Genomic DNA, 14,280 nt, shown 5'->3' with positions numbered 1-14,280 from the left:
AGTCAGTGCAAGGAGGCGGGACCAGGGAAGTTGTTGCTCCAGGCCCAGTGTGTAGGACAGGCGCGCATCAGTCCAGTTAATCGGCGCAGGCACTAAAGTGCCCATTTCGGGCCGGCTGTCAGTCGGAGCGCGGAAGCGGCCGCGGCTCCAGAGTCCGTCCCGCTGTGATCGCCGCCGACCCCGGCCCCTGCCCGACCATGGCAGCCGCCGCCGTGCTGCGGGTGAAGCGGAAGCGCGGCGCCGAGGCTGCCGAAGCCCTGTTGCTGGCCTGCAAGCGACCTCGGACCGCCGGCGAGCTGGCTCTGGGAGAGCAGGTCGTGCGGACCCTCTTCAGGCTCGCCGCCACCGTCGGCTCGCAGGTAAGGCCGGCCCGAAGCCTCGGAGTTGCGTGCGGGCTGAGGCCTGGCGCCCCGCTCCGGGGACCGCTGTCAGCAGCAACACGCACTCGCCCACCTGCTCGGCAGCTCGCTCTTGAACCTGTCCGCAATCCCACTTCGTTCACACCCCACCCCTGCTCCGACAGCCCACCTCAAACTCACCTGTCCTGGTGCCCATCTTGTTACTGGCAGCTTTCGCTTGGGCAATCTATATGGGAGTCAACTCCCCTTCCATACTACTGTTGCTCGACCCCTGTCTGCCTGCCCACTTTTGTGTTCATCTCAAGCCGTCCTATTCCCCCTGCCATCCTTCCTGCCTCGGTGCCTTAAGGACACCACACGCACACTGTTTGCCTCAAACCGTTGATTAGCTGTTGGCGTGTTGGCACAGCAGATAACACAGCAAATAAGGGGTTTATTTAGGACTGAGATGAGGAAGAACTTTTTCAGCCAGAGAGTTGTGAATCGGTGGAATTCTCTGCCATAGAAGGCAGTGAAGGCCATCTCACTGGATGTATTCATGAGAGAGTTAGATTTAGCTCTTAGGGCTAACAGAATCAAGGGGTGTGGGAAGAAAGCAGGAACATGATACTGATTCTGGATGGTACACAAAATTGCTGGAGGAACTCAGCGGGTGCAGCAGCATCTATGGAGCGAAGGAAATAGGCGACGTTTCGGGCCGAAACCCTTCTTCAGACTCCAGTGAATAATTTTGTGTTCCTTCGCTCCATAGATGCTGCTGCACCCGCTGAGTTCCTCCAGCAATTTTGTGTACCTTCGATATTCCAGCATCTGCAGTTCCCTTTTGAACACTGATTCTGGATGATCAGCCATGATCATATTGAATGGCAGTGCTGGCTCGGAGGAACAAATGGCCTACTCCTGCACCTATTTTCTATGTTTCTATGTAAAACTGTAGGTGACATGCTGAATCAGGTTTTGCCCCATCACAGATAACTGAGCCTCATGAAAATAATTTAGGACATGTCCTGTTATGATCATTCAACAAAACAGTTTAACCCCCGTACCTCCATGATTTCGGAATTCTTTGTATTTTTAGCTCGGAATATACATTTTGAGCTCAATTTTTACATTACTCATTCTCGCAATAGATATTGTTATTTCCTTTTTCATTTGTTGAAGTGAAATCAACATTCTTGCCAATCTCCGACTCTTTGATCAGTGGAAGAGGATTCTGAAGGGAAAGTTTTAACATGCCCTCACAAAGAGTGAATAATCTACGCAGAAGTAAATTGTAAACTGTAACCACAGAGATTGACATGGCACTCTCTGCAGGATGACAGCGTACACATCAAAGAAGCCACCTCCAAGGATAAAGCGCTGCTCGCTGTAAACCCGTCTCGTACCAGCGCCCAGCGTGTTCAGCTCAGCACGCGAGCATCTCGGCAGACATCCAGCCAGGAGGGCCGATACAAAGTCATTGCCAGCCACCGAAGCAATTCTTTGAAATTTCAGCTGGGTGATGAGAAAAATGATCAGGAAACTGGCTCAGAAATCTCTCAAGCTCAGGACGAAGGAGGAGGAAATGGACAGAAGGTAACTGACTCTGCTAAAGATACATCTGGGTTAAGCTTTGATATTCTGCCGCAAACGATAGGTGAAGTAAAGCAGTGCTGAAAGAAAATACTGTTAATCATTGATCTTTCTCAAGTGCAGTTTTAAGTGATGTGAGAAATGTTGGCGAGGTTGCACTTAATGTATTGTCTTCACTTTTGGATATTTAGCTGGAAAGAGCGCAGAGAAGATTTGAGGATATTGCCAAGACTTGAGGGACTGAGTAATAGGGAGAGGTTGGGCAGGTTAGGACTTTATTTCTCTGAGCATAGGAGACTGAGAGGTGATCATTTAGAATGTATAAAATCATGAAGGTATAGATTGGCCCACGGACTTTTCCCAAGGTCGGGGCATTAAGAACTAGAGGGCATAGGTTTAGGTGAGGGGAAAAAGATTTAATAAGAATTTGAGGAATAACCTTTTCACATAGAGGGTGCTGTGTACATGGAACAAGCTGCCAGAGAAAGTGGTTGGGGCAGGTAAATTAACGACATTTAAAGTACGTTGTACATGGATAGGAAAGGTTTAGAGGAATATAGGACAAATGCTGGCAATGGAACCAGCTTAGCTGGACGTCATGATCAACATGGACAAGTTGAGCCAAGTTATGTCTGTTTCAATGCTGTGTGATTCTACCTGTTGCAACTGGTACTGAACAGGATGTAATTATCTTTCTTTACACACTGTGGTATCACCACTCCTTAGCTATAACTCCAGGGGCAGGTGGCAGCATCCTTTTGTATCCTTCCCAAAGGGACATTCTCATTCCTAACTATAATTGCTGAGCATTTGTTAGCCACTTGTCAGCGAATATATATGTGGAGATCCCAGGAAGCCTCTGACTCAAGAGAGTGACTCAAAAACCAGAATTAGGAAATCAGTCATTATTTTTATGACCATATCCCTAGCCTTGGCCAAACTGTTTTGCCCCTACCACCATCTTGGCTGAGCTCTGATAACTGTTAAAAGTAGAGCTCAAACTAGGCCAAGCCATGAATCCAAACAATGTTTGTTACACAGCATCAACTGCTGTGTGGATTATGAGCAGATTTGCATTTTATTCAAGATTTAATTGAACAAGCAAAATAACTGGAATAATTTTCCACGTGCTGTTGGTCTCTCATTGATTTCCCTGACACCAAGGTTTATTGCTAAGATCCATTGCTTCCCTCACAAAACATCAGCCTTCTCGACCGCCGAGGCTACAGATGGCCATGTGATACAGGGAATGGACACTATGCTTTTCCCCTGTAAATTATAGAATGGCGAAGGGATCTTCAGCTTTGGAAAGAGGGCACTGAGAGGGGATCATATGAACGCATTAAGGGTGGTAATGACACATGAAGGAATATGTTTAAAACTTGCCCTTAAACAAGAATCAGGTAAAAATCAGTAATTTTAGAAAAATAAGTGAAAAGAGGATTTTAGGTGGTTCTTACGTGTTTCTTGTCCTTGAAATACTAGTATGGGTAAAATAGAAATAAGGAATTCCTTGTGATTGTACTCATCAGATAGAATTAAGGGAGGCCCATGTAAAGGAAGGAGAGTGTTTCTTAGTGAGTGTTGGAGAAAGTGACCAATGCCTGATGTCGAGATACTGGGTTGTGTTGAGTATTCTTTCGTTTTAACCACACAGTATTCAGAGACTGAATTGAGCATTAGATTTCTTCTACCTGGCACTGGTTTTTAAATGTTTCATGACTTTGTGTAACACTTGTCTCCGTACCTGAAAAAGATATACTTGTTCTGGAGTCATTGATGCATCGGTTTGGTAAACTGATTCCTGTGTTCAAGGGGTTGTCTATTGAAGAGAAATTGAGGAATACTGGTCGATTATAGAGTAGCATTTAGACAACCAATGCCATTTCATTGAGACGTATAAGACTTTGAGAGGGATTGCTTAGGGGTGGCACAGAGAGGCTTCGCGTTGGAGCACCTTAAGTAGCGGCATTGTTTCAGGAACAAGGTTGGCCATCCAGGAATTTGACAAGTTATTAATTTGTGCAGAGGGTACATTTTTTAAATTTACTACTTCAGAGGACAATGGATGCCCTGTTGTTGAGTTGATTATAGATCCATGGTCACTTAGAGAATCGGAAATAAATGACTTGATGCACAGAATAAGCGGTATCTCAACAAATGATTGGGTAGTTTTGAGGGGCCATGTATCCCATTACTCTTGATTTTTATATGGTAGACAGAATGGTAGATTGTACGGTAGATGGTAGATTATATGGTCGATTTTTATATTGTTCTTCTGAGGTTTTTTTATTAATATGTTTCTGGTGCTTTATTTTTTTTTAAAGAACAGCAGCATATCTTCTGGAAGCAGCAAAGATGTTGGATCAGGAAAGGAAATTCAAGTGTTTGATATCCAGCATGAAGAGAACAGAGCTGACTCAAAGCACATAGATATCAAGGTAATGTCTGGGTCCTGAGTAACTAACCAGCATAGTTATGAAATCATCTGAAGTTTTACACCGTTTTATTGAATCATACTTCAGAGATGGAGGCTGTGAAGCCCACCCTCTCCTTATTCACTCACTGAAGTACTATACTCCAGTTTTTCCTCCTGTGGACTTTCTTCACAGTGCTGCAGTTTATTCCCAAATACATTTGCTCATTTCCCTTTGGAAAGCTACCATTAACTTCACACTTCAACAAAATAATAAAATATAAATCTTTCTCCAATTGGCTCTTTGGACAATTACCTTTATTTAATGCCCTCTGCCAGCACACTCTTTTATCACTGCCGTTGTAATATTATTTACTCATTTAATCACCTCTCAGGAATCTTCTCATTTGCTATGCTCTTTTTTAATCACATTGCATCACACTAAATCCTTTATTAAGGTCACCACATCCTCTCCAGGGTGCATTGCCAAAATTGCATGGAATAATCCAGTTAAACCCTGACCAATTAAAGGGTTAGTATACTTTCTTTGTTTTTGGTGCTCTGTGTCTTTATAAAACCACTGACACTTCATTTTGTCATCTGATAGAAAGTGCTGCCTTTGCGGTTTTTGTAGTGGACGGTGTAGGTATAGTGTGCCAGGGCTAGACTCCACCACTGAGATTAACTCGGTCTCCCCGACTTCCCTTCCCTGTGTCCCACCTGAACTCCCATTTATCACTCCCTTGCCCCCCGGCGCCCCTACTTTCCTCCCTATTGGCTTCACAATCTACAACTCTTCAATCCTGTCTCATTCCTTCTGCTTTTATCTCTGGCCTTTGGTCTAACCATCTGCATATCAAAATCCCCCCCTCACCTGTGTCCACCTATTAGCTGCCATGCTCTGTTCTGCCACCCCAACATAATCAGTCTGAAGATGAGTCAACTCAAATCTTTGCCTATCTATGTTGTCCACTGATGCTGCTTGGGTTACTCTAACACTTTGTGTCCTTTTAACTCACGGTCATGCAGAATCTGGTAGCAAACATGATTTTTGGCAAGTGATTCCACAGTGATGCAGTTGCAGAGGTCCTCACCAAGTTCAGAAGAGATCTGGCGTCATTCGAAGACATTATCTTTGTTTTTATGTCTCACAGGGCCTCTGTTGACACACAGACAAGATTTGTGTGAGTGCAAAGTAGTTTCTCCACAGTCTGTAATAGCCACTTATGCATCCGTCAATAAATCAGCTTCTGCCTCATTCAATATTTTGAGACTTAATTTGACTTCGAGAAGGTGATTTGTGACAGGGCAATTTGCCATATGGGTCAAGTTAATGGAAGACATTCAGTATACTTTATCACAGGTTTATAAATAAAAACTGCTTTCATTAATCTGTAGTGGTAAAGTTTGCATGAAACAAAAAGATACGAATTGGGAAGTTGGGAGTATCAACTCCCAGTGTTTATGGATACACTACGTCTGTTGAAATAATATAATTTGCAAACTTTCCCAATTCCTTGCCTTTCATCTCAAGAGTCTCCATGTTCAAAGAATCATCCTTCACAATTTCCACCTGTGATGAGATTCCACCATCAGACATCTTCCAACCTCGTCTTGCTTTCAGCCTTTTGAATGGACAAATTCTTTGCAACTACCTAATCCATATTTGTATCTCCACTTGCTGCCCCACTTCTTATCTTTTCTAGGCAACTGCAGGAGATGCAGCATCTGGCCTTATAACTCTTCCCTTACCACCATCCAGTCACCCAGTGAACAGTCCTTCCAGGTGAAGCATTGATTCATTTACGCTTCTTCAAATCAAGTGGACTGCATTAAATGTCCGCAATGTGGTCTTCTCTGCATTGGAGAAATCAAACACAGATTGGGTGTTTGTTTCGCGGTGCCAGTCTGCAGGTGTGACACAATGTTCCCTGTGCCTTGCCATTTTAATTTCTCCATCTCGTTCTGACATCTCTCTGTAGTCTCCTGCATTGTGACAGTGAGGCCCAACATAAATATGAGGAACAGCGCATCGTCTTATGACTGTTGGCATGTTGCAGCTTTTTGGCATTGAAAACTCTGCATCAAATTTACCACTACTGATAATTCACTTTGTATTGGAATTGGCCAGATAATCTGTGATACTGGCTGATTATTAGCATACCTTGCCTGCTGATCACATCATCTAGCACTGCGTTTGTTGCTTTGTTTGTGTTCTCTCCTAAATGTTCTTCTTTCATTGTTTTAATGTACCTTTGTTTAGATTCTTTTTTCTAAGCCATTGACTTTATGACCTAGTTTGTAGATTCTCTCCGGCAATCAACCTCAAACATCAGAGATATTCCATTTGCCCATCTCCATCCTTTCCACAGCCTCTCCACAACTGTAAATCAACTTGTTTTCTGTCTAGGGTATGCCCCATAATCCTGTTGTTAGTAACGCAATACAGACACAGAAGCATAAGACCACATTGCAGAGAGGATCACTGCAGAGAAGACCACATTGAGGACATTAAATGCAGTCCACTTGATTTGAAGAAGCGCAAATGAATCAATGCTTCACCTGGAAGGACTGTTCACTGGGTGACTGGATGGTGGTAAGCAGGGGCGGAAATCGCTATGAAAACATGGGGGTGGGAGGGGAAGGGAGAGGAGAAGAGGAGAGGCAGAGAGACAATTTCTTGGTGGCCGCGCGAGGCTTCGGAGGCTTCGACCGTGGGCCCTGTGGACGGTAACCTGCTGACCTGGTTGGTGACCTACTTCCACCTCTGACTGACACCTCCCTCTTCCAATCATCGCACTGAATTATCATGTTCCCCCCCCCCCCCCACCTGCTGACCGATCATCAGTCCCACCCCCACTGTCTCGCGGAGAGCGATGATTTTTAATAGATTTTATTCACCGAATTTCAAAATCCGGATAACAAAACATGGGGGGGATTGTCCTCCACCTCTCAAAACATGGGGATGTGTGTGTCCCCCGCACCCCCTGGGATTTCCGCCCATGGTGGTAAGGGAAGAGGTAAAAGGACAGATGTTGCATCTCCTGCAGCTGCCTAGGGAGTGCAGCGTAGGTTTACAGGGTTAATTCCCGGGATGGCGGGACTGTCATATGCTGAGAGAATGGAGCGGCTGGGCTTGTATACTCTGGAGTTTAGAAGGATGAAAGGGATTCTTATTGAAACATATAAGATTATTAAGGGTTTGGACACGCTAGAGGCAGGAAACATGTTCCCGATGTTGGGGGAGTCCAGACCCAGGAGCCACAGTTTAAGAATAAGGGGTAAGGCATTTAGAACGGAGACGGGGAGTGTGTGTGGAATTGTGAGTGTGGAATTCTTTGCCTCAGAAGGCGATGGAGGCCTGTTCTTTGGATAATTTCAAGAGAGAGCTAGATAGGGCTCTTAAAGATAGCGGAGTCAGGGGATATGGGGAATAGGCAGGAACGGGGTTCTGATTGGGGATGATCACCTTGAATGGCTCAAAGGGCCAAATGGCCTACTCCTGTACCTATTGTAAATTTAAAAAATAAATAAATAAACACCCTGTAACTCCTGCCACCTTATCTGCAACAAAATAACTTTTTCTATTTCCCCCAATTCTGAGCCAATCTGTAACATTACCTTTTTATCGCTTTCCACAGATACTGTTTGGCCTGCTGCAGGTTTTCCAGTATTTTATGATTTATTTTATATTAACATAGTCGTCAGGCATTTAAATATATAATTTAAATCAGTTTTTTTTTGCGATAGGTTGTGTAAAAGCACAGCCAGTGACAGCAAAGTGGCAGAAACATTATTATAATGATTCTACTTCAGAATGTAGCAGGAAGAATGACAAGGCAGATATGATATTGAATGTAGCATAACCATTTAAACAGAAAAAGGAGAATTAATAGCAAGCAATTAAAATCAAATGTCAGTGGTATTGAACGTATTTAATAATTAGCTAAAAGATGCAGAGTGTCAGTGGGCTGGTGGATAGCTAATGTTATATATATATTTTGGAAGGAAAACCAACTGTCAAATTGGAATGGGCATCTCATTTTTGAGTGACAAGATTGAAGGATTAGAAGATACTAGACCAAGGGGGACCCGTTGGGTCCCGTCCCCTCAACGCGGGGGGGGGGGGGGATGGGGCTTGCCACATCACACACACACTAACCATCCCTCCCAAACACACAGGGAGGGGGGGTGAGAGGGGGAGATAGGAAGGGGGGGGCAGGGAGGGAGGGACAGAGAGGAAGGGGGGGGGGGGGCAGAGAGGGAGCGCGCAGCACGACTCAATCCAGAGCCCTGGGTGGGGGGGGAGGAAAGTGCAGGGCGGCTGGGCCACGTAACTCGCAGCTCGTTGCTGCGCAAGGAGCAAAGGCATTGTGACGTAATGCAGCTGGCTTCAGCAGTTAGATTTTAAAGCAATTTTAATTTTTAGTAAAAAACTCGGGAAATAATTAACCACATTTTCAGATGAGGAGATTTTTGAAATCATGAGGTAAATCTTTACTGGAATATGTAAAAAAAATTCCGTTACCTCGTCGGGTTTTGGAGGAGATGTGACTGACAAACAAACAGCCAAACAAACGTAATCCAAGATCAGAGTTTTAATTGTTATATGATATGATTGTGCCGTTAACTGTTACATTAACTTTAGTCTTGCCCTATCAGAGATATTTTCTCTGTTTTATCCATCTCTCCCCGAGCTTCTTTGCAACTAAAGCAGTTTTTTTTCTTTCCAGAGATGCTGCTTGACTTGCTGGGAGCTTCCTGCATTTTTGCTTTTCACCAACATTCTCAATTTTATTCCACCATCTTACTTTATGGGTGTTTTGCATTTTAGGATTCTGGTCCAGGGCAGTATGATCCAGAGACAATTCTGTGTAACTCTGTTAAGATGATCCGGGAGAAACTTACTGTGTCAAATTGTGGACTTGGGGCAGAACATCGGGAGAATATGGAGGAGTATGTTTATGACATATATTATACAGATGGCTACATTAGTAGAGGTGGAATCGAAGACATTCTGTCTGTGGTACCATATCATGAAGAACAAGAACTGGTGAGTTAGCAGTCTGCTGCATGTTGATTTCTTTGTAGGTGACGTAAGCAAAATCTAACACTGCCATACAGAAAAGTGTGCCTTGCTCACTTCCAAACAAGGCCCAAGTGCAAGTTGTCACACATGTCTGCAGAATCAGTTGCAAGTTGTCACACATAGCAAAATCAGTAACTGTTAAGACTCCTGTGATTCCTGGTTGAACATTATAGTTGATGATCCTTGGAGATCATGTACAAGTTTTCCTGGCTGTAGCCAGTAGTTATATAGGTAACTGTTAAGGGCCTGTCCCACTTGGGCGACCTAATCCGCGAGTCCAGAAGAGTGCCTTCGACCTTCAAGCTCGAGAGCACGCTCCTGGAAAGCCTCGACCTGGATCAACCGGCCGCGGTGAACCCGCAAGCTGGAACGACCGAACAGCGAGCTGCATCTACTGACCACACACACACACACACACACACATCGCGAAGGTGGGGGCCAGGGAGAGCGGAGGAGCGATGTCTGCGCGTTGAAGATGATGGTAAAAGGCTGCAACAGAGTACTCTAAGTCCTTAAGAGAGCGCGGGGGGGGGGGGGGGGGGGGGGGGGGGAGGTGGGGTGGGGAGAGAAGGAGTGGAGACACTTTTAATAAGTATAATAAAGTTTAGCGGGCATTTAGCGTAGGTCTTTCTCAGTCGTGAAACTCCAATGAGCCAATCAAAATGGCCGGTCAGCGAAGGAGATGGTCTAGGGCTGCCTTCGAGTGCCTGTAAGTAAATAGCGACCCCACGCCACTGCCCTACGAGTGAAAAAAACCCATGCCGACCAAATTTTACTCGCGGAAAAATTTTCAACATGCTGAAAAATTTTCCACGAACTAGCTGAGGCCGTGAGTAGTCGGGAACCTCCCTCGAGCATGAAGGAGAGTTCCAGCCACCTCATACAACCTTGTGTCGACCATGCTGCGAGTTTAAGTCCAGGGCAAACTCTTCTAAACTCGCAGCTTAGGTCACCCAAGTGGGACAGGCCCTGAAGTCTTTAGCCATAGCCTCTTCTGAGCTCAGTCTTGTTGAGTCTCCTCAGCCAAGCCAAAGCTGGCGTAGGATTAGCGGTCACATTCATTTCAAAGATATCCTTACCAGTGGAATGGGAAAAGTAATTGCTTTTTAAAATTTACTTTAGTTTGATGTTCTCTGATTTTTTAATTTGGAAAATACGTAAAATTTAAATGACTTTTCCAGGCATCTCTGAATGTCCAGAGCCCAACAAAATTGCCTGCATGTTTTCACTAGGATATAGGAGTTTGCAGTAGCCAACCAGGTTCAACAAGGTCAGGAACATTAACATAAAAAAAATGCTGAATCATCATCAGACTGACGAGCATTTTGGCAGTGCTATATTTGTGCAAACCAACACCAGGTTCTTGTTACATTGCATGATACTGTTGCATTACAGATGAGCGATGAGATGATTGGAGATGAAACATATGAGGATGAAGATGATGAGAATGAAGAAAATAATTGGCGGAATGATTATCCAGATGAAGATGACTGGAATAGTGAAGAGGATATGGAAAAACAAGATGGTAACATTTGGCAAAATGTCTAATCTAACTATTAGGATTATTTTCCAAGAGAGATGGGGTGGGACAAAGCCTGGCAAGTGATAGGTGGATACAGATGAGGGAGCTTGCGTGGCAGATTGGGGACAAAAGCTAGTGATGCACAGGAGGGAAAAGGCTGTGAGATAAGGAGAGAAGAGATAGGAAATGTGACAGAGGAAGGAATATAGATGAAAGGGGATGAAGAGGTGGGGGGGGGGGGGGGGGGTTATTAGTTGCCTAAAATTGGAGAATTCGATATTCATGCCATTGGGCTGTAAGCAATTCAAATGGAATGAGGTGCTGTTCCTCCAGTTACAATGTGGCCCCATTGGCAATGGAGGCGGCCCAGGACAGAAAGGCCAGTATGGGAAAGGGAGTTTAAATGGTTAGCAACTGGGATATCCAACAAGCCTTGGTTGACCAAGCGCAAGTGTTCATTGATACAAACATCGAGTTTATGCTCGGTCTCGCTGATATAAAGGATGCCACATTGGGAGCACTAGACACAGTAGCTGAGGTTAGAGGAGGTGCATGTGAAACCCCACCTCTTCTGGAAGGATTGTTGGGGTCCCTGGGTGGATGTGAAGGGGAAGGCGCAGGGACTGATGTTGCACCTCCTGTGGTTGCAGGGGTAAGTACCTGGGGAGGAGGTGGTTGAGTGGGAAAGGAAGAGTGAACCAAGGAAATGTGGAGGGAATGGTCTCTGCAGAAAGATGTTGGAATTGAGAAGATGTGACTGGTGGTGAGATCACGTTGATCCTGACAAAAATGTTGAATTATGTTTTGGACACGGAGGCTTGGACCATCTAGCCTTGTTCCATCTGGTGGGGGGGGGGGGGGAGGAATTGTGAAACAACTATGTGACATAGAGGAGACATGGGTAAAGGATCCAACTACAAGAGCAGGGAGAAACCATGCTTACTGAAGAGGACTTCTTGGATGTCCAAGAGTATAAACTTTCATCTTGCGATCAGATATGGCAAGACAGAGAATGTTTGGTGCCTGGAACGTGCTGCAAGGGTGTTGTTGCAAATAAATATGATAATGGCATTTAAATAGGACATGGACATGCAGGGAATAGAGGGATGTGGATCATATGCAGGTAAATAGCACGTTTAATTTAGCATCATGGTTGGCATAGATATTACGGGCTGAGGGGCATGTTCCTATAGTTTACTGTTCAGACAATATTTTAGTTGTACATATTGTATTGTCATGAAGTACTTTTGGTGCATTGAAAGTATTACCAATCCATTGCAAAAAAATGGTTTAGTGCAAATATATATGCTTCTTTCATAACCATCTTTGTAAAGGGAGAGTATCGTTGGCCATAATGAAATATAATAATAAAAGTGGAAAAAATGTAGAAGCCGACAACCAAAATCCCTGTTTATGTTCAAATGTCTTCTTGGAACTTCGGTAGAAGTTTGAGGGATATCCAGCCCAAAGAAACAATGGTTTATTATGTGCCAAACGATTTCTGGAAATGGCATCTTGAATCCACTTTACTGGATTCGCTCAAGACCATGACTACATTTTTTTGGTATTAATTTGCAGTTTGAGCATTGTCACAATATGAACTAACATTATAACTTAAGAAGAATTTGAAAAAAATAATACATCCATTATTCAAACAATTGCTAAATTATTTTTTAAACCAAATTCATGATCATTTTCAGGACCCTTCTCTCGTGAAGAAGAGAACACATTTAATTTCTGACATCTTTTCTCCAACTCGTTCTCCATGGACACTGGATCAAAATTGGAAGATAGTTTCTGTGAATGTTTTTTTTTTAAGATTCAAATGTAATAAAAATTATACCGTGCTTGAATTCAAGATTACTGGATGAATTATTTGTTATTACACTTGCCATTAACATCAGCTTCTTTACATTATGTTTAGAATTGTTTACAGTACTTCATATCAGACGAGTAGCAAATTCCTTGTTTATTTCGTTCAAAATAAATTTTGAGCATTCTTTTTTAAATAAGTCTTCTGTTCCCTTTGACCCGCTAGCCCTTGCTAGTGTCCCAGAAAGCATTTCCCTATTATATTGTATTGTAATCTAACAATAAAGATCCAAAGGAGACCCTTTAAAACATGAAATATTTCCCGTACCTCGAGGGCTGCCTCTGAAGGCAGACACTCATGATGAGATTTATCATTACCTTCAGTGCATCAGCACCAACTTTAGATGTCTGAGGAAAGATGCTTGAAGATCAAGACCTCATCCAGATCATCATCAGATGACTGCAATTGTGGGCTGCATCAGTGAGGGGAGGAAAGCTGAATACAGAGGTATAGTCAATGACTTTATTGAGTGGTGTGGGCTGAATCACCTGCAGATCAACACCGACAAGACTAAGGAGTTAATGGTGGACTTTAAGGGCCTGTCCCACTTTCACGACCTAATTCACAACCTTTTTTACTCGTGGACATTTTTCATCGGGCTAGAAAAACGCCCCGACCTACTTGATGTCACGAGTACCTACGACTAGCATCACAACCTACCTATGACCTCCTACGACCACATGACGATCATGCTGCGAGTATGAGTCAAGGGCAAACTCGGCAGAGGTCGTGAATTAGGTCGTGAAAGTGGGACAGGCCCTTTAGGAGGAGAGGAACACCCGACCACATCAATGGTGTGGATGTGCAGTTTACCAGGGAGTACAAATACCTTGGAGTATACCTGCACAGTAAACTGGGCTGGTCCAGGAACACTGAGGCCCTGTACAAGAAAGGACCGAGCCGGCTGTACTTCTTGAGAAGGCTCTGCTCCTTCACGTCTGCAATAAGATGCAGCAAATGTTCTACCAATCGGTTGTAGCTAGTTCCATCTTCTTCTCTGCCGTGTGCTGGTGCAGCAGTGCCAAGGCCCCCCGATGGCAATAGGATTAATAAACTCATCAGGAAGGCTGGCTCCGTCCTGGGGGCATAGTTGGATTCATGGGAGGTGGTCTTGGAGGGGAGGATGCTTCTTGAGCTGCAGAGCAACCTGGACAATACAGCACAACCCCTCCATGACACACTGGTCAACCTGAGAAGTACCTTCAGCAACAGACTGGTTCCACCAAGATACAGGATAGAACGCCACAAGCTATCAAACTGTACAACTCCTCCCCCTTTGGTTGTGGGGTAGACTGAGACTGACTCCCCTCCCCCCTCTCCTCAATCCTTGCACATCCCCAATCCTTACCACTCGTCAATTTAATTTCATGTATTTTGCTATTATGACTTGGCAGATCAATTTCCTTCCTGGGATAAATAAAGTTCTCTCATAGAAAATAGGTGCAGGAG

General features: G+C 44.3%; 1 protein-coding gene across 2 annotated transcripts; it reads left to right on the top strand.

The window, feature by feature from the left end:
- On the top strand, positions 1-12,816 carry slc7a6os (solute carrier family 7 member 6 opposite strand). Of its 2 annotated transcripts, none has more exons than XM_033036109.1 (6): positions 1-359; positions 1,674-1,934; positions 4,259-4,372; positions 9,182-9,400; positions 10,832-10,961; positions 12,727-12,816. In XM_033036109.1, exons 1-6 carry the CDS (start codon positions 198-200, stop codon positions 12,750-12,752), a joined length of 912 nt encoding a protein of 303 aa, XP_032892000.1. In that variant the 5' UTR covers positions 1-197; the 3' UTR covers positions 12,753-12,816. The 2 variants fall into 2 exon arrangements, with proteins under 2 accessions (XP_032892000.1, XP_032891999.1); XM_033036108.1 differs by having other exon boundaries at positions 2-359; positions 12,659-12,816.
- The last annotated feature ends 1,464 nt before the right edge of the window (positions 12,817-14,280 follow it).

The sequence above is a fragment of the Amblyraja radiata genome, chromosome 17 (genome assembly GCF_010909765.2).
Source record: "Amblyraja radiata isolate CabotCenter1 chromosome 17, sAmbRad1.1.pri, whole genome shotgun sequence".
In the NCBI taxonomy this organism is placed as follows: domain Eukaryota; kingdom Metazoa; phylum Chordata; class Chondrichthyes; order Rajiformes; family Rajidae; genus Amblyraja; species Amblyraja radiata.
The sequence above is the reverse complement of the archived record's forward strand: the minus strand, read 5'-3'. Positions and strand labels throughout refer to the sequence as shown.

What these genes read in the sequence shown, in the direction of transcription:
- slc7a6os (XM_033036108.1), top strand. Translation starts at nt 198, where the DNA reads ATGGCAGCCGCCGCCGTGCTGCGGGTGAAGCGGAAGCGCGGCGCCGAG. An exon ending in CCGCCACCGTCGGCTCGCAG is followed by an intron (nt 360 to 1,673) that starts GTAAGGCCGGCC and finishes CACTCTCTGCAG; the next exon opens with GATGACAGCGTACACATCAA. An exon ending in ATCATGAAGAACAAGAACTG is followed by an intron (nt 9,401 to 10,831) that starts GTGAGTTAGCAG and finishes GTTGCATTACAG; the next exon opens with ATGAGCGATGAGATGATTGG.